At 39.6% G+C, this 21,315-nt stretch overlaps 1 protein-coding gene across 2 annotated transcripts in view; it reads left to right on the top strand.

The window, feature by feature from the left end:
- gabarapl2 (GABA(A) receptor-associated protein like 2) overlaps nucleotides 1–21,315 on the top strand; it is a 35,700-nt gene that overhangs the window by 4,940 nt on the left and 9,445 nt on the right. For both annotated transcript variants that reach the window (XM_048256960.1, XM_048256961.1), the window contains exons 2-3: nucleotides 10,937–10,992; nucleotides 11,592–11,764. In XM_048256960.1, coding sequence (XP_048112917.1) covers nucleotides 10,937–10,992; nucleotides 11,592–11,764 — 229 coding nt within the window. The remainder of the gene's footprint in view (nucleotides 1–10,936; nucleotides 10,993–11,591; nucleotides 11,765–21,315) is intronic.

The following is a 21,315-nucleotide window of genomic DNA, read 5'->3' as shown; positions in this document are numbered from 1 at the left end:
GCGACGTTTTTTGCCAAAAAAATAAAGCCAAAACACGTCCGTGAATTTAAGGATTTTAACCGCATGCTGTGAAGTTACATGCAGGTCTCTTTTACGGAGGAAACCCATGCTAAAATAAAACTCTGTAGTCACGAATTTGATCGTGTTGGTATGAATATATGTTGTAGTATGTGATTCCTACAGTGTAAAAAAAATATACTAACGTCTTACAAACGTTGTAAAATGATTGAAATATATTAAGAAAGCCACCGCTATGGTGATTTCTAATGGTAGATTGATTTGTTTAGATCCAGTGAAATTGCTGCCTTGGCAACGCTACGTCATGGCTTCGGGACTCTATTGTGATAGAAATGCTGTAACTTTAGGCTTAGGCCTACTCATTAAAATCAACAGAGAGCCCACAACCTGTATATTGTAACCCAAAACTTAAAGACATGTCAAGATAGGCTACACAGTGCAGCTACTGGCCATTTTTGTGCCCTAACTGGTGAAATACAGTATTAACCTAAGTATGTCATTATATGGCCAACTATAAAGATGTAATCTGCCTGTTCCCAGGGATGGGTAGTATTTCTGAAACATGTAATATGTGTTTGAAATGCAAAATAGTAATTTTGTAATTTTAAAAATACTGCAAAATACTATATGTGAAAACACAAAAAAAAAGTAGATACTACAGACAGGTGTAATGAATAATTGGTAATTAGGCAACAATGGTTTATGTTTATCGCAATAAGCTAATGTGAGAACAGCTGTGTTCAACAACACTTACAGCTTTTCAGTGACTGCTATTGCTGAAGCATCAGCTCTGGTCTGAAGCACTGGTGTGAAGTGGTGCATGAAGTAAAGATGAGCAAGTTGACCTGTGCAAGTTCACATAAGGACACTGACAAAGGCAACCATGTCCCATTGTCTCCATGCCAATCTTTAACAGAAAAATGTCAGATATCTCAACCACAATGACATCAATGGTAAGGTGTTGAGTGTACCCAGATAGGTCAGTCACTTAGACCTACCATATATCGTCACAGGTGACAAAGTGTTGTGCTAATGCTGGGAACAGGCAGGGGATGGGCAAAAATACATCAGAATGTATTTCTAAATAAATGTATTTCTAAATAAAAAATACCTAATACCCTCATTTTTAATGTATGAAAATAAACTACAAAATACAGTAGGCCTAACCATATTACGTATGTATCAAAATAAAATACTGTATTTTTGTATTTAGAAAATACTCAAAATACTTTTTTCAAGGAAGTATGGAAGCACTGCAAAAAAAGCTTTTTTTTTATCCCAAACATTTAGCCTATTAAAACTATATAGTAAAAAACAATACAATTTGGCCCCTGTAATAGGATACCATATGCAAGTTCATGTAGTGTGATCAAAATTAAGAATAATTCAAGAATTTACATTTACATTTAGCTGATGCTTATCCAAATGACTGACAGAGCTTTCAATTAACCACATTATAATCAATAGGCCAAAATCATAATTGTGTATCTGTGCCAAAATTAAGTAATTCAAGTCCAGTGCAGAACTGAACTAGATGTACGCATAGCGGTACAAAATATGACCGCCAGCTCAGTCCTGTACATCCGTTCACGAAAAATAAATCACACTTAAATTTGTCTCCATATTTTACTCCATCCCCCACTCTTGAAGCTTTTGTGTATGCTTGTTTGGCATGCCTGAGTGTGTAAAAGCGGCTGCACAGAAAGTAGCCTACTGGTGCTGAAAAGGTGAATAGATTGTAGAATAGCCAAAGAAGATGTAGCATTGTTATAAAACCTTTAAAATCTCTAAACAATCACAAGTAGGGCAGTTCATCACAGTTCATCCATTGCAACTGGATTGATGAAAGGTCACTTACACCTGTAGGCTACATTGTATTTGGGAAAAGCAAAAGGTATCAGCATAATGTTATTTATTTTTATTTTTTTTATGTATTTATAAACAAAAACATCTCTGTCAGTTCCATGCCGTTTTCAACAGCTATCAAAAACAAAGGTCATTTTTGGATGGATGGATTTTTTGTGAATGTTTCTTCTTCTACATAAGATTTTAGTCATCTTTAGTTCATGTAATACTTTATTGTCAATGCACAAATTAAGTAACAGTAGTCTGAAACGTTATTGTTAATGCACAAATTAAGTAACAGTAGTCTGAAACGAAATGCTGTTTTACATCTAACCAGTGGTGCAAATAACTGACATGTCCAAATGGGCCTTGATGAAATGCGTCGCTAGACTGTTCATACACATTTTAACGGGCCAAAGTTGAAGAGCTTTTGTCCGTTATTGTTTGTGCAAATATAGGCTGATTCATGTTCCCTTGCATTGTGTAACTGAGGTCCATGGCTAGTCTGGCTTTCATCAGACCAAGCTCAATCTTTTAAGAAATCAAAAAATAAATAGCGGGCAGATCAGGCTGGGTTCACCCAGCCTAGTCCATAGGCACCCGATATTGTTTAATTTTCCGATTGAGATATACACGCTCTGGCTATTCTAAATGCAAAAATGCATCAGGGAGTTATGACAAAACGGTAACTAACAAACTAGATCCTAATAGAAAGCTGTTAGCTTCCCTAAGCTACAGGTAGGATTATAAGGTAGGCTTATTTACAACATAAATTGTCAATAGGCTATGCTGGCGATAACAAATAAAATCTCCTTTGAAACCAATGGCTTACGCCTTACAGTATCAAGCCGGACTTAAACTGCCATATCGTGGCGAAAAGTTGTAATAACATTCACGCAGCTCCATGAGTCAAGGAAAGCGCGAATGAAGTAGCCACTTCTAAATGGGACCCACTACACAGTAGCTTAAGGTGTGTTGCTAAAGCAGCCATAATGAAATGAAGGTGTCATTGTTTGGATACTTCAAACACACGTGCGTGCTTTTAATTTCACAGACTACAACTACCAAGCTGGAATCAAAGCACATCGATTCCCCTCTCACACCCTGCACGCACTTAAAACAAAATAAACAAGGGTCTCAGTCTCGCATGTATAGGCAAAACTGTATCAGACCGATTAACGTTGGTAAATCTTCCATTGCACAGAATGATTTTGTAGCACGTGCAATAAATGACAGTCGAAAAGATACAAACAGTGCTGCTATCAATTTGCTTGGTATAACCACATTTATAGTTTTCTACAAATGCAATCAATCAAATGGGCCTCCATCACTCAACCAACGCTTAACGATAACATTACCTAGGTCCTTATTGATATTACAAGATTAACGCATTACCTGCAGTAAAACCAAGCATGTCCGATAAACATCCTCAGATTTATTTCCTCTTCAAGAAGAAATGGGAATTACACTTCATGTGAACATCGGCCCTATCCTTATTAGATGTTCGCTGCGGTAAATTACAGTCCTTGTAGGAAGCGTCCATTGTTTTTCCAACCCACTTTTAACTTCCAACAAAATTACGTCTCACTGCAACGATGCGCCATCTAGTGGACAAACGACTACTTATCGCCAATACTGAAAATGCAGCCATGATGATGATGATGAATATTTATTTTGGCTTTCTTTTAATCCTACTGAATTTGTAATTATGTATCGGCCGTTCTAATACCGATAGTATGTGGGTGCCTGTGTGTGTGCATGTGTATATGTGTGCACCGCCATTTACAGGCCAATGAGTGTACAGTCACTAAATGTACACATAACCTAATTTTTTTAGACCCCCCCATGGATGAAATTCTACAAAACTTGGCATACCCCCAGAGAATGCCAGGTCAATCATACACATAAAATAGGGGGGTGGTGGTCCCCGGGGACGAAATGAAATTTTTCCGTAAAAGTCGAGTGGGGCTACATACCCACCAAATTTCATGTACCCCGGTGGTTCGGTGTCCCGGGTATCAATGACCAAAAATTCAGGAAGTAGATGACGGGAAAAGTTCTTGAATTGTGTGCGTGTGTGTACAAGTTTATGTTTATGTGTGTGGGTGTGTGTGTGCGTGTGTATGTGCGTGCTTGTGTGTTTGCCTGCGTATGTGTGTTTGTGCATGCGTACATATGTCTACTGTGTGAGTATGTGTCATACGTATGATTACTGTAAATGTATGGGTGTGCGTGTGTATCTGTTTATGCACATGTGTGCACATAGAAAATGGGTTAACATGACCCCTGGAGGCAAACATACGGAAAAATTGGTCATCCTAGGCCCTACAGTTCTCAAGATATTCACAGAGAACTGTGTCTGCTCTACCCTCCTTTCGGGGGGCCCAGTCCAGCGGGGGGGCTACAGATCAAAACGAAAAATGATGGTTCCATGCTATCCATGTGGGGGTACATGCCCACCAAGTTTTGTGTACCCCGGTCTTTCAGTGTCCCGGGAATCCTTGTTGGTGTACGTCACTAAATGTACACATAAATTATTTTATTGTAAGGCCCCCCATGAACGAAAGTACACAAAACTTGGCATGCATTCGGAGGGTGTCATAATGATCCTACACTTTTAATTTCGTGCAGTGTTGACCTTGTCAGCCAGAGATATTGTGATGAAAACACCAAATTTTTTGCTTTTTAATTTTTAACTAGGTGGCGCTATACATGAAATAAGTGGTAATTGGATGGGTTGACATGTCCCCTTAAGACCAACATACATAAAAAAGGTAGACCTCCTAGGCCCTACGGTTCTTGAGATTTTCACAGAAAACTGTCTCCGGCCACCTACAGGCCAGTTGGTGTATAGTAACATAAATTAATTTATTGTGTGGCCCCCCATGAACGGAATTCCACAAAACTTGGCGTGCATACAGAGGGTGTCATAATGATCCTACACTTCCAATTCCGTGCAGTTTTGACTATGTTAGGTCACAGATACCTTCAATTACAACACCTCATTTTTACTTTTTGTGTTTAACTAGGTGGCTTATACATGAAATGAGTGGTTATGGAATGGGTTGACATGGCCCCTTGAGATCAACATACAAAAAAAAAAATGGTCCTCCTAAACCCCACGGTTTTGAGATATTCACAGAAAACTGTGTCTGCCCTACCCTCCTTTCGGGGGTCCAGTCCAGCGGGGGGCTACAGATCAAAACGAAAAACGATGGTTCCATGCTATCCATGTGGGGTTACATGCCCACCAAGTTTCGTGTACCCCGGTCTTTCAGTGTCCCGGGAATCATTGGCGGAAATTTGGGCATGCGAAAAAAAAAAAAAAAAAAAAATCTTTGCCGGTTAGCAAATACATAAGTTAAGATCTTGTAATCTGTTGTTAAGAGAGTTATAGGATGTCTGTTATCTAATATCTTTGAGTCTTTTCCAGGTTTGGGAATTAATATTATAATGCCCTGCTTCATTGATGATGAACGTGTGTGGCTGTCAAGTATCTCCAAAAATGTCTTAAACATAAATTCCCTTAATTGTTCCCAGAAATGTCTGTAGAAATTGGCAGTTAAGCCATCTACTCCTGGGGATTTGTCTATTTTTATGTATTTAATAACTAGTTCCAGCTCTTGTATTGTCAATTCTGCATCACAAGTGTCTCTAAATTCTTCATTAATTTGTGGAATGTGGCATTTGATCTCTTCAAAGAAAGTAAGTGTGTCTGTTTCAGAGAATTTGGAGGTGTATAGTTGTGTGTAAAGGACCTCTTTAGAAATCCTCATTTGATCATGGCATAGGTTATTATTAATCAACAGGGTTTTTAACTCATTCTTCTGCTGATGTGCTTTTTCTAATCGACAAAAGTATGTGGAATTGTTTTCACCCTCTTCTATCCACTTAGCCCGAGATCTGATAAACGCAGCCTTGGCTTTTCTGGCATACATAGTGTCTAATAGTGTTTGAAGGGTTAGTAATGTTTGTTTGTCCTCATTTTGAAGGGTGGGTTTGTTACATATATCATTTAACTCCTGTATAAGTTTAAGTTCAGTTTCCATTTGGCGTTTTTTGAGATTTTTACTATAGGTTATGGAGTATTGTCGCACTTTAAATTTAAAAAATTCCCATTTATGTATATAAGAGGTAATGTTTTACATTTTCTGAATATCTTCAATAAGTTGTCTTACACTTAAACAGTATGACTCATGTGTAAGTAAGTGTGCATTAAACTTCCAATATCCTTTTAAATAAGGATGTTGCTCCTTAGGTTTTAGCTTAAGGGAAATAATAGAGTGGTCAGTTAAGGGAGCTACAGATATGTTTACTTCAGTAACTTGTCCTAAAATGAAATCTGATACTAACCAATAGTCCAGTCTAGATCTATGTATAGCATTTGGTTGGAACCAAGAAAATTGTACTGTGTCAGTATGATAGTGTCTCCAGGCATCTTGTATAGCATTTGTGTGACAAAATTGGTGAAAAGTATTGTTGGGGGTGTAAGTATGACACTTGGGGGGAGATCTATCTAGTTTCTCATCATTCACTATATTTAGATCCCCTCCTACTATTACATTCTCACATTGGTATATCAGTTTGCATCGTTCTATTTCCTGAGTAATTTCTTCTAGCAAGTCTACATTCTTTTGGCTATTGTTATACCCATAAACATTCATCAAGATCAATCGTGAGTCAAAGTCCATTACCAGACCCACCCAGTGTCCATTTTCGTCTGCCTTTACATTTACTAATTTCCCAGAGCAATTATTAACTAAGATGGCAACCCCTCCTGATCGCTCTGTGCCATGACTAAAGAAAACATTTTCTCCCCACTGCTGAGCCCAAAACTTTTCATCCTCTTTCTTGGAATGTGTTTCTTGCAAAAACGTTAAATTGCTTTTCTTCCCTTTACAGAATAAGAACACAGCTTTCCTTTTAGTATTGTCCTTCAGACCCCTTGCATTTAAAGAACTAAATGACAGTTCTGTGGTTATTATCGACATCAAATATGAAAATAAAAGACAAAAAAGAAGAAAAGAAAAAGCAGAAAAAGTTACCTTAGTGGCTTAACAAGAACCTGCCGCCGAACGGTAAGTAGGCCTGGTTTTAAACTTCGGCAATGTCCCTTAGCTTTTCCTCCATTTACAGTCCAATATTTGTCAACTAGCTTTAACGTTACCAGTTCCCCTCGGTTTAGTTGTGGATACGCACTCCGTTGATGTAGCCATGCGGCCCTCTGAAGTATGCCTTCAAGCCCTGTTGTCTGGCGCTCTCAATCTTCGGCCATAACGCGCTGCGGGCTTCTCGCTCTTCTTTGGTCAGGTCTTCTTTAAATTGTATTCTCATCTCCGTGCACACAGGGTGATTCCACGCCAGTTTCCAAAGCATGTCACGATATGTTCTGGAAGCAAACTGCATGATGATCTGTCGATGCCGACCCTTGGTTTGGCCCAACCTGTGAACCGTGTCTAGAATCATGTCTAGTTTAGGTAACCAGTCAGGCATCATCTTGCATATCACCTCTGCCACCTTCTGTCGTGTATTTTCATCCTTTGTTTCTGGAAGTCCATTTAAACGAAGATTCCACCGTCTTTGGTATCTTTCTAAATCTTCTGTTTTTTCTTTGATATTTGCATTTTCAGCTCCTGTATGTCCTTTTCCATAACTTTAGACTTCTCCTTCCATTCTTTTATCTCAGCCGCATTGAACTCGACAGCTTTGGCGACGTTAGCTATCATGATGTTATTTTGTTTCAGCTGCATTCCGAAGTCCTCCATAAGTACTGACAAGTTGTTAATAGCTGCCATTACGTCGGAGTTTGACACCTTCTCTTGAATTTCAGGTGGTTTCAGCGTCCCCTTCTGTTTTTTGGCCAAGACTATTCCATTGGTCGGGGGGCTCATTTGTCGTCGTCGTTGTGTAGAACTAGAGGTTGCAATCTCCATATCTTCATCATAGCAATGGTCCTGGTTAACGTTAGCTTCACTAGGCGTAGCCATAAGGTTTACCTCAGACCCTATATCAGGTACTGACGCTATCTTATTTTCCGGCTTTTTTGTCTCTCCCATCATTTTGTATTACTTAGTTGACAATTTTTTGAAGTTATAAGTCTGGAGGATACTTATTTGCCTGAAAGTTGGGACTTGGCTTGCGGAGCAAACTTTTGACGTGACTGCTCAGCACGCCATCTTGCCGGAAGCCTGCTCATCTTTACTTGCGTACCACTTCACACCAGTGCACACCAGTGCAGACCAGGGCTGATGCTTCAGCAATAGCCGTCACTGAAAAGCTGTAAGTGTTGTTGAACACAGCTGTTCTCACATTAGCTGATTGCGATAAACATAAACCATTGTTGCCTAATTACCAATTATTCATTACACCTGTGTGTAGTATCTACTTTTTTTGTGTTTTTCACATTTAGTATTTTGCAGTATTTTTAAAATACAAAAACACACACCAATAAAGTATTTTGATACAAAATACAGAGCCATTTCAATAAAATACAAATGACAAAATACTATTTTGCATTTGAAACACATATTACATGTTTCAGAAATACTACCCATCCCTGGGAACAGGCAGATTACATCTTTATAGTTGGCCATATGATGACATAGGTTAATACTGTATTTCACCAGTTAGGGCACCAAAATGGCCAGTAGCTGCACTGTGTAGCCTATCTTGACATGTCTTTAAGTTTTGGGTTACAATATACAGGTAGTGGGCTCTCTGTTGATTTTAATGAGTAGGCCTAAGCCTAAAGTTACAGCATTTCTATCACAATTGACCAGACTTTGACCTTTTGTCTTCTTTAAACAAAATTCTGGCTATGATTGTTCCTTGTATTGCATCATGAGCCATCACTGCACCTATTGCATTCTACTGTAGCCTTACGTCTAGCTCAGTCATTATGTTGTACCACATCACCCTCCATTAGAAGTGCAATGAGCTACATTGAGCATAATAAACTGCATTTAGAATTCCAAATCCATATTTCTAGATATTTTGGTAAAAGTAACTTAAAAGTAATACAATAGTGTAATGCCTTACAATTCAGAGACAGTAATATTATAATGTAATGAATTACTTTGAAATGACAGTAATAAGTAATACATAATATATTAACGATTTTGAAGTAACTTGCCCAACACTGATTAAACCACATGTCACTGTTTGACTAAATGAAAAATATAGGCTACTGAACATGCATGGAGATCGTCATAGTTGACAGAAATTACGATTTGTGCCAACATGTTGTAGAAACACAACCACAGCCTTTAGGCCGATTTGGTGCAAATCTACATTGGTTATAGTCAGCGATTCACATTAACTGTAGGCTATCACCACAAGTGTATACTAAACGTTTTTGCCCAAGTTTGTGTGCCGTCATCACATTTTGCAAAATTAGGCTACCTTCGTTACTAACCTACCAGTTGATACTTTTACGTGCATCGAGATTGATTGTGCATCTAATGTAACACTTTCGGTGGAGAGACTTCCACTTTCCAAGTTCCACTTTCATTGTCGTTGTGAGCTAAAAAGGCTACTATATGGGAAATACTTTGAAGTTCCTTTTGAGTCCACACATGAATAGGTTTTCTTTAACCTGTGCTACACTTTTCCACCAAGTTGTGCGAAAATTGTAGGTACCCGGAGATTTTTTTATGTTGACAGACAAACCGCACTACAGTAGCCTACATGGTGCTGTAAATGGAAGCTCTTCGTAGCGCGTGCAACTTACGTCTATGAAAACAATATATGTATGGAATAAAATTAGACACCTCTGTCTGCGCAGGAGGAAGAGCAGTTGATCGAAATTGCAAATGACGGTGGTCTTAAAAGTGTGTTTGAGCAAACCTCTCTGGCGGGTTTTTGGATTAAAACCAAAGCAGAATATCCAGAGATTGCTGGATACGTTGCTACCATTTCCCACCACGTACCTATGCGAGGCCGGGTTTTCGGCAATGACTGCAACTAAGACCAAATTGCGCAATCGACTGGACATTTCGAACACACTGAGGGTGTCACTGTCTTCCATCACCCCCAGATGGAACCTTCTTGTTGCAGGGAAACAAGCACAGGGCTCCCACTAATTATTCGTAATGCACGTTTAGTTCCCATGTTTTGTTCCCATATTTTGTTAAGCATATGTTCACACTTGATAGATGTAGCTTCAAGTTGTTCAATTTTCATAGTTCATATTGTTCAATTTTCACTTCAAGTTCACGTTTTTCACATTGTTAAGAGTTTGTTACCTTCACTGTTCATACATAACTGGAGCTCGTTCTTTTCAAGTAATGCATGCACAACATATGGAACATGGAACCCCCAAACGCACCCCCCGCCCCAGACGGTCCGTGAAAAAAATTGGGAATTAAACCGGTCAATGGTATAAAACAGGTTGGGGACCCCTGCACTAGCCTACTGTTTTACTGCTACACTGTTTACATGCTAAATTAGCACATATGTACAACCCCTCCCTCCCACAGCCTGGATTGTGGCTGTACTTAATACTTAATACTTGACCAATGGCTGTAACCCTATTACCTCAACCTATTCTTGCACTGATATAGTTTTTTATATTACCTTGTCTACTTTATATACTCTTCTCTTATATGTCCATATTTATTTTATGCTGGTCTCTAGACTTTATTCTTGCACTGTTGGACTTACTTATTTGCACCATCACCATGACACTCACTCTCATAGAGCACCTTACCATGCATATAGAATTACAGGCTCAGTCCCTGCCCTGTCAATGCAAGCGCCTCGTGCTTGATCATCCTTAAGCACACTATGTGGATATTTGATTTAGTTTATATAGTATATTTAGTATTTTTTTTATCTTCTACTGTCTCTATTGTACAGTGACAAAGAGTTTTTTATATGTACTTACTTTTTCTGCTGTAGTGTAGTGTCTGTATGCTACTGAGACCTTGGATTTCCCCTTGGGGATCAATAAAGTATCTATCGATCTATCCAGTGTAATATGTTACTTATTTTTTGCCACTGCACACACATATCACAGGTGACTGTACTAACTCTTTGAAATCTTTGTCACCTCTCTCTCTTCTCCTTGACACAGAGCACCGGTGTGTGGAGTCTGCCAAAATCCGCAACAAATACCCCGACAGAGTTCCGGTGAGTAGGCGGCTCCCTTCACGGCTGATAGACTTAGATTCTGTGGTGATGTCCCAGTGCATCTGTCTCTCTCCACTCGCAGGCACCAAATTCTTTTCCCCAGACACACTGTGGGCCTCAACCTGTTGGAGCTGGTTGCATATGGCCGTGTTAGTGCTAGTGTCAGTGTAAGCTTCTTTGCCTCTCTGCACTTGGCCTCCCTATATGTAGCCTCATGCCCTGGAGGGTGCATGTGTGTGTGTGTGTGTGTGTGTGTGTGTGGGGGTTAAATGCCTTCCACATTCTTCCCGGTATCCAGGAGTCCTCAGATGAAACCCCTTTGTGCTGCGCTCAGGAAAAATAATTTGGAATGTTTATGTATGTCAGTGCTTTTGTGATTCCTAGAATGGGATGTAAACTGACCCCAACTTCACTTCTTGTGTTATTTAAACTGATTGTGTTTCTACACTGTTCTCTTCCCCCTTTCTTTTCTCTGAGGGTGTGTGCATTTCTTCACAGATGCCAGTTTCCTGTTTCATTCCGAATACAATGCTCCCTTTATCTGGAAAGATAGTTGATGTTGGTACACTTAACCGTATTGTATTTTTTGTGCTTCTCAGGTCATTGTAGAAAAGGTCTCTGGCTCACAGATCGTAGATATTGATAAGCGGAAGTACCTTGTACCATCGGACATCACAGTGGCTCAGTTCATGTGGATCATCAGGAAGCGCATCCAGTTGCCTTCGGAGAAAGCTATCTTCCTCTTCGTTGACAAAACAGTCCCACAGTCCAGGTATGGCTCCTGAAAGAAAAGCCTGATCTGTATTAGTTGATGGAATTAAGTTAGAAGTTTTGTGGAAGTCAGAAATGTCCTGGAATGGAGGGCGCTGTGGCACACCTGGCTATAGCACCCGTACCACATTTGGGTCCCAGTGCCCAAATGACCCAGGTTTAGGCCTGCCTGGGTCTTTTCCCAATCCCACCCCATCATATCATAAAGCCAAAAATGCCCCAAACAAATATACTTTAAGAAAAAGATGTTGATATATTATATAGAAATTGATATATTTAATACTAAAAGAAAAGTCCCGGATAAGCCAAATGGTTTAAAAAAATTATTAGCCAGATTGTTGATATTGATATGGGTGGGACAGGGACTACTAGCGCCATCAATTGAATTTAAATACCTAAGTAAGTAAGTGAGTAAGTAAGTAAGTAAAGTTTATTTTTAGAGCACATTTAACCACAGCTCTCACTGACCAAAGTGCTGTACATAGTGCATTAGCTAAAGAATAATAAAACAAGATAAAATAAAATAAAATAGTAAGTAAATACACATACAGATCAATGATTTAAGCTAAGACGACATCAACAGACAACACTTAATTACAGACATAACAGGGTGAGACCATTAAAACACAAGGAAGGCCAATATAAAAAGGTGCGTTTTGAGCCTGATTTTGAATAATGTGATTGAAGGGTCATTTCTGATGTCAAGTGGCAGTTGGTTCCACAGCTGAGGGCCAGCAACAGAAAAGGCTCGGTCACCTTTTTGCTTAAGCGGGGACCGTGGGATATGGAGGAGGCCTTGGCTGGAGGATCTGAGGGACCTGGGGGCTACATGGGGATTAATGATATCAACTATGTAACTGGGGGCCAGACCATGAAGAGCCTTAAAGACCAACAGACGTATTTTAAATTGTATCCTTGACTGGACTGGAAGCCAGTGCAAGGAGGCTAGGACAGGTGTAATATGTTCCCACTTTTTTGTGTTGGTGAGCAGCCTAGCTACTGCATTTTGGACCATCTGAAGCCGTGCCACCATTGTCAGAGGGAGACCAAAGTAGAGAGAGTTACAATAGTCTGGATGGGAGGTTATGAAGGCATGGGAGGTTATGAAATACTACCTGAAACCAAGCTAAACAGGTTTATAGCTATTTATGCACATTGTGTAAACACTAATAGATTTTAGACCAAAACTTCAAATCTAAACAAACCTGAGGTGTTCCCTTTACAGACACATTATTATTATTATTATCATATCATCATATTCCTATTCAATGCTTCCACCTAACACTCTGACAGAAATAAACATTGAGGCCCTTCCCATGCAAAGGTGTGTGTGCGTTTCAATGCATGTGTGAATGTGTGCAGATGGGTGACATAATTTAGTGTGTGTGTGTGTGTTAGCTGTTACTTCTACACTAGCTGGCTCTCCCTCAGTACCATGCAGAGGTGGAAAAAGTACACAATTATTTTCCCTAAGTCAAAATGTAGATACACCTTGTGAAATATTCTCCAACACAAGTGAAAGTTGCAGAAGTTCAGAAGTACTTGGTTTAAAAAATACTCAAGTATTCAAAAGTATTTTATTATTATGACCGCTAGGTCATATAATGATTGTCAAAGTTTTTTTTTTTTTTTGTCATTTACTTCCTGAATTTTTGGTCAACGATACCCGGGACACCGAAACACCGGTGCACATGAAATTTGGTGGGTATGTAGCCCCACTAGACTTTTAATGAAAATTTTTGTTTCATCCCTGGGGGCCCTCCCCGTGCTGGGCCCCGAACCATAAAAAATAAATAACTACCTGAACCGTGGCACTGAGGATGAAGAATCTTTTATGGTATGTTGGTCTCAAGGGCCCACATCAACCTGGCCCATAATCACTCCTTTGGAGTAGGTAAGACTGTTTTTAGTGGCAGGCTAGCACATACCGTTGACTTGCGCTAGCCTAGCACCCCACCTAACTCTGCAATTAGAACGACTGGATGAAGCGTGTTGAAAACGGTCTCCACTGATAAATATCACACTTGCTTACTTGGAAATGAGGTCCTATGTCCAAAATCCTGAACCACCCCTTTAAGGCGCCAGTGGCGATAAGTAGTCGTTGCAGTGAGACGTAATTTTGTTGGAAGTTAAAAGTGGGTTGGAAAAACAATGGACACTTCCTACAAGGACTGTAGTTTACCGCAGAGAACGTCTAATAAGGATAGGACGATGTTCACATGAAATGTAATTCCCATTTCTTCTTGAAGCCGAAATAAATCTGTGGATGTTTATCGGACATGCTTGGTTTTTACTGCAGCTACGTTAATCTTATAATATCAATAAGGACCTAGGTAATGTTACCGTTAGCGTTGGTTGAGTGATGGAGGCCAATTTGATTGATTGCATTTGTAGAAAACTATAAATGCGGTTATACCAAGCAAATTGATAGCAGCACTGTAATTGTATCTTTCGACTGTCATTTGTTGCACGCGCTACAAAAATCATTCTGTTCAATGGAAGATTTACCAACGTTACACCGGTCTGATACAGTTTTGCCTATACGTGCGTGAGACTGAGACGCCTGTTTATTTGTTTTAAGTGCGTGCAGGGTGTGAGCGGGGAACAGGCCCGGTCCGGATATAGGCTGCTCAGATTGGGGGGGCAAATAGAAATTTGGGGTGGGCACAATGAATACACCCCGCTCAGTTTCACCTACAAATGCCTTACTTTTCACCTTAAAAAATCTAATGCAAACATGACATATTACATAGAACTGTTAATCATAGACCTGATTTTAATATTTACAGATATCTAGGCTATATTTAACATTTATTTTCTATGTGGCCTGTTATGAAATCATGTATTGGACAATTTAAACACACTGTGAAACCTGAAGCCCAAAGTTGGAAACATGCATTTAGACATTGCTGCAAATGTAAAACCGGATTACTCTGGAATGGCTAACTGTACAGGGGAATGCTTTACACCTTTTTATTCGGTAAGGTCTGCTGTTTCTTTAATATATGGTTTGTCATGTGTTCGGGAAAAATTCGTGAAGTATTCCACCGAGATGAATGGGTAGGGAGATGGGCGTAGAATGTAGCATGATAAATTAAAGTTAGCCTACTTTTCTCGCGAACCGTTTACCACAACTTGCGGCCAGCATCGTTTACAAACTGAGAAAAGGCTCTTTCGTGTGATGTGATCCATGTAATATCTTTGTGAAGAGTAGGCTATCGGAGTATAGCCTATTTCAGCAAAGAATGGGTGAATTTGGACGCACTTTCTTTCTTGCCATGCGCTGTCACATTCTCCACTGCGTAAAAGACATAGGCTAAATTAATTTGCGTTGTGAATGCTAAGCTTAATCAGGCCATAGGCTAAATAAAAATCGCTAGTCGGATGCAAAGCAGAATATAGCCGCAAGCGGCAATGGCGAGCCCGAGCACCTCCGGTCCGCAACCCGTGACATTTCGGAATCCAACAAAGCACCGACGCGGTGCGTTTGTATAATGTACATTTGATGCGTGTGCTATTTGTTGTTGCATGTTATTTTCTGGCACATTTTCTTGCTTGGCCAGGTGGGGGCGCTATGCCAGGCAAGCCAATGGAAGCATATCTTTGCAAATGTTCTGTGGCCATTCTATGTTCGTCAAATACGGTTCTTGCATGATTGTTCAAGGACTGAAAAACAATTGCTTTAACTCACAGGCCTTTTCTCCTCCGTAGGCTACTGCCGTATAGGGCTTTGACTCCGAACTTCGTTATTCGAATATAATTCGATTATTTTAAAAATTAAAGATATTCCAACAAATTTTAGGGATCTCTTAATATTCGAACCTGTAGCCTATGGAAATAATTTTTTGTAAATGTATATTGTATTTGTCATAATGAATACATGTATCTACATGAAAAAAAAAATCAGCTCAAACTTGACCTTTGACCCTTATTTGGAAGTTACTGTATTCTGCCTTTGCATTATCTGCAAAACAATAATGGGTCATACAAAGGCAAAATACCTTAACTTCTAATTTATTGACCATTTGGACTTTTATCACTCTATACAAACATTTATATGATAACAATGATAGCCTTAAGATAACATTTAGTGAGTTTTGTCTAGTAAGGCTTAATATCAGGCCTCCTTCAACAGAATATTACAAAATACAAAATAATGAGAAGGCTACACTGGAACATTTTAAAACTTTATCGTTGTACTTAATTTAAGTAAAATAACACTTTAAGAGCCAGAAAACCAAAAAACAGCCACAACATGATCCAAGCCAATGCCATTGGAAACGATGCAATTACAGGAATTTTGCTACTCATGGACACATAATAATTTACTGTCTGTGTCGTCTTGGTATGGAGGAGTCACACATTGATTGGATTTCTTTCTTGACAAATTAAAGGGACATCGACTTAAGGACATGCTGTGTAGTTTTGTTCGTATGGGAGTCAAATATTTTGCAACCAACACTGTCTAGCTTTAGCTAATAGCTTACTCATAGCGACACTTAAAATTGAATGACAACATCCGAACAACGTTGCACTTTGATAGATTTTAGGCTAGCTAGCCTGCACATAATTATATTGCGAATGGGCTTGCTGAAAACTTGTGATGGATTTAAACAATGGATTTGTCTTCTCAGTGGATGTTGTTTTCCATGGATTTTTAGGTAGGATTTTTAGGAAGGTAAGCTGCGATCTAAGTTCTATCTGCTGGGGTTAGTTTGTGTGCGACATGTTCTCCTCGCCGGGGAGGGACGGGGAGGTGTATCGTGGCCCCCAACCCACTTTCGCTTTGTTTTCTGCCAGTGAGTGGACTTGCAGATTGGCAGGCAGCTAGCCACCCTGTATGGCACGAGAAAACGTGTACTAGGCTACTAGTTAATAGTATCCAGGCTTTGAGACATTTATGGTGTCTTACAGTTGCCTGGCACAACATCTATCATGTAGGCTATTTGTGAATCAGGAACAGTTAACTAGCTAACTAGGCTACATCCTAGCTGAATTTCACAAAATCTGAAGTAGTTAATGCTAGATAGTAAAACAACCACTGCAACATTTTCTTTTCACTTTATTGAAGTGTGGCTGAAGTGCTTCAATTAGGCCTACATACAATACATAGGCATAAGACACTCTGCCTTTGTTTTACCCACCACCAATGTTAATATGGTTTGCTGCGCTGAAATTACGGTGCACTGTAACTTAATTCCAGCGTTCTATAAGCATGAAAACAAAGCTAAAGAACCACAACTGATGTTACGGGCTATGCCTTGGCTTACCCTCTGCTTTTGAAGTTACGGCAAAAAACAGCATCTTATTTTGATAAGAAAACAACAAAATTGACTCAAGATATTTGTCCACATGATAAAATTGATGCCCATTGTTCCAAAAATGACAAAAACTAATTTTTGATAAAATTGAAGTTACGGCCTTTTGCCTTTGCACGGCAGTATTGGTCATCTGGGCTCCTGTAGGTGAAGTTAGCATCCTTGCTGGTTCGCGCTTAGTGAGCTCCACAGACAAAATAGACACTTTATTACTTTATTTTAAACTTAACCTTCCTCTGATTTTTAATCACCTCAGTTATCAATCAAAGCAAACAGGGAAAAGAAATGTCAACACAATCATGAAAAACACTCAAATAAATAAATGCGCAGATAAGTCTGAATGAAAAGCAGCACTGGTTGAAGCCTGGACATATTGTAAACAAAGTAGCCTAACGTTAGCTTAATTTTCTATTTTATCATAGTCTACTGGTTAGACTGTTCAGTTTCCCCGTGTGTTTAAGTTTCAAATGAATACTTTTTCTCCTTGGGACAGGCCCGTTTGAGTCTTGGAAAATACTTTTCCATTTGCGCCGGGATTAGAGATGATTAGAACTTAGCAGTCAATTTGAATGCAACAGTTTTGAACAAATTTTGTGCAGCGTGCTAATGATGCTAACCGGATTTTAATAGCAATTTAGCCAGTCATCTTGCACGATTAATGTTTGGATTACATGTGCATGCTGAGGAGGGATGCACCTGTTGAGAGAGAGAGAGAGAGTGCACGGGGCAAGGAGAGTCTGTGTTGAGGTAGGCCTACTTCTATAAGCCTACTCTGGTAGAGTTTGACATACTACAATGCAATATATATAGTCTATTTATTTATGGACAACGTAAGGCAGGAGGTGTGTGTTGCTTTTAATTATGAATGTTCTATTGAGCATTATTTTTTATTGATATCGAGAGGCGATTACATGTCTATTGCGATACATATCGCTATTGTTTTATCGCCCAGCCCTGTGCTTAATAATAACAATTTTAACACACGCATAAATACTCAGCCTTTAGTGCACGTAGTCTATTGACATTGACTGATACACTGCCCTCTGGTGGACAGAACATATAGAACTTAAGTTTGATACCAATATCGGTCTTACTGAAGACATTTAATGGTTAAAATATTATTAACACATATTCGAATATATTCGAATTTTAATATTAATAAACAAACAAACTTCGAATATGATTTTTGGGCAAAAGTCAAACCCCTACTGCCGTATAATAGCACTGAAAATGTTGTGGCATGCTTGACTGAGCAGGACTGTACATTACCTTTTTTGTCAGATCATGGAGAGATTTCAGGTGTGGAATAACTTTAAAAGGAGACTTCATATGTTAGGGTGGTGTGGGTGATTACTATTGAAATGTTAAAACCAAACTGTCCACTGAAATCAGAACTTAAACAACCCCTGAATTCATAATGGTGGGTGGGTATAAATTGGGTACACATTGTAACCCAAATTATTAATTGCACAAAAATATTGTTTTTTTAGATTCCCCATGCAAACTTTGAAATGAACAAACTGAACAAATATGTTGGTAGTGTTGCATATTGATATTAAAGTATTGAAGAATCAGATGAAAATACAGTTGCTTAATATAAAGACTTATAGGCCTACAGAATATTGATCATTTAAAAGTAAAAATCACATAGGCCTATTATTTAGGTGGACAATCCTCGCAAAAAAAGGGGTTAGGGTCTGTTTGTTTCAAATGAGTAGCCCTCAATATAATTTCGGGTCTTCAGGTAGCCCTCATTCCCAAAAAGGTTGGAGACCCCTGGTCTAGGAGGAGTACATTGTACATTACCGTGACTGTACCTCTTGATGTGTGTGCCAAATTTCATGCGTTTTTACCAATGGGAAGCACCTCTTTTGGCATCACAATTCAACACATTTTAGTCCGCACAAAATCCCAAATACCTCACTTCCTGTTGGGCGAGTGGCTAATGCATTGTACATACGAAAGTTGTTCATCTTGGGGAGATACACACACCTACCAAATTTGGTGTGTCTAGCTGAAAGTATGTGCCAACCACTGCATCAGTCACCTAAGGGGGCGCTACTGACGCCCTGGGCCACGCCCGGGGCCAAGCCTTTATGCCTGTGTAGCCATTATGATACCAGATGTGTGTGCCAAATTCCAAGACTTTTCATCCATGTTAACCACCTCAAAAATAGCAAAAAGGTGAACTAAAAATAATAATAATAATAATAATAATAAATATAGCCGGAAGCGGCAATGGCGGGCCCAAGCACCTGCGGGCCGCAACCCGTGACATTTCAGAATCCAACAAAGCACCGACGTGGAGCATTTGTCAAATGTACATATTTGATGTGTGTGCAATTTGTTTTTGCATGTTATTTTCTGGCACATTTACTTGCTTGGCCAGGTGGGGGCGCAATGCAAGGCAGGCCAATTGTGTGTCATCATAATCATAATATAAAATATAGCCGCAAGCGGCAATGGCGGGCCCGAGCACCTGCGGGCCGCAACCCGTGACATGTCGGAATCCAACAAAGCACCGACGTGGTGCGTTTGTGAAATGTACATATTTGATGCGTGTGCTATTTGTTTTTGTATTTGATTTTCTGCCACATGTACTTGCTTGGCCAGGTGGGGGCGCAATGCAAGGCAGGCCCATTGGGTGTCATCATAATATATATTAACCTGAGAAATTTCAGACCATTCATTTTCAGCAAAGAACATTTCTGATACACTTTTTGGTTGGCCAGATGGTGGTGCTATGTTAGGCATGGAAATTACACATGTGAATATCATCACAATAATGATAGCCAAATTTTTTGTAAACGTTCAGATCAATCAGTTAAGGCATTGTCCATTTTCTGGCACATTTCCTGCTTGACCAGGTGGTGGCGCTATGCCAGGCAGGCCCATTGGGTGTCTGGATATCATCATAATTATAATATCTATTAACCTGAGAAGTTTCAAACCATTCATTCAATGCACTGTGACTTTATGACGTTGGCTTTTGCCAAGGCTTTTCCCCTGTGTATTCATGGTACCTCTTGACGTGTGTGCCAAATTTCATGTGTTTTCACTGATGGGAAGCACCTCTTTTAGCATCACAATTCATCACATTTTAGTCCGCACAAAATCCTAAATACCTCACTTCCTGTTGGAAATTGGCTAATGCATTGTACATAATGTAAAAGTTGTTCATTTTGGGGAGATACACACACTTACCAAATTTGATGCGTCTAGCTGAAAGCATGTGCCAACCACTGCATCAATCTCCTAAGGGGGCGCTACTGAGTCCCTGGGCCACGCCCGGGGCCAAGCTCTTGTGCCTAACTGCTTTGCGTGACACCTGACTTTTCACCCATGTTAACCACCTCAAAAAAGGAAAACACTCTGAGACAAAGTTAAAACACTAATAATAATAATAATAATAATAATAATAATAATAATAATCCTTACAAAAACAATAGGGCCTTGCGCCCTTCGGTGCTCGGGCCCTAATAATCTTTCCAAAAACAATAGGGCTTCGTACCTCTCGGTGCGCGAGGCCGGGACGGTCGGTGCTCGGGCCCTAAATATAGAAAGAAATGGGCACCAAGGCCACAGTGGCCTGTGAACCTCCACGGGCCAACTAAAGGCAAACGTGGCGCCCGTAAAATTCCCACCCTGCTTATAACATAGTTAAGGAATGACCAATGTTAACAAACTAACTGGCTAGATCACCTTAGAAAGCTAACATGCACATTAGCTAAAAACAAACCTTATTCAAACGAAAATAATACAAAAAAGGTCTTTTATTTAAACCAGCAACAAGAATCTATATTACATCTAGTAGCCTATAACCTTTATGGAAATATAGCTAAGCCCTCTCTACTGAAGTATGAAACAGCAAGTGATGCACTTAGTGTGCTGCTGCTCCGGTAGCTTATTTATACTATCTAACCAGCAAATCAGCACCCTCGAAATTCAGACGGGACGAATTAGAAGTGTGATTGGCAGATTCAATAGCTGTCAATTAAAATTGACCAATTAGGTGGGGTAGAAGAAATATTTGGAGGGGCATTGCCCCTCCCAGCCCTATTCTAGATCCGGCCATGGAGGGGAATCGATGTGCTTTGATTCCAGCTTAGTAGTTGTAGTCTGTGAAATTAAAAAGCACGTGTGTGTGAAGTATCCAAACAATGACACCTTCATTTCATTATGGCTGCTTTAGCAACGCACCTTAAGCTACTGTGTAGTGGGTCCCATTTAGAAG

Source organism: Alosa alosa, chromosome 11 (genome assembly GCF_017589495.1).
Source record: "Alosa alosa isolate M-15738 ecotype Scorff River chromosome 11, AALO_Geno_1.1, whole genome shotgun sequence".
NCBI classification, from domain to species: Eukaryota; Metazoa; Chordata; class Actinopteri; order Clupeiformes; family Clupeidae; genus Alosa; species Alosa alosa.
Note: the sequence above shows the minus strand (reverse complement) of the source record. Positions and strands in the feature narration are given on the sequence as shown.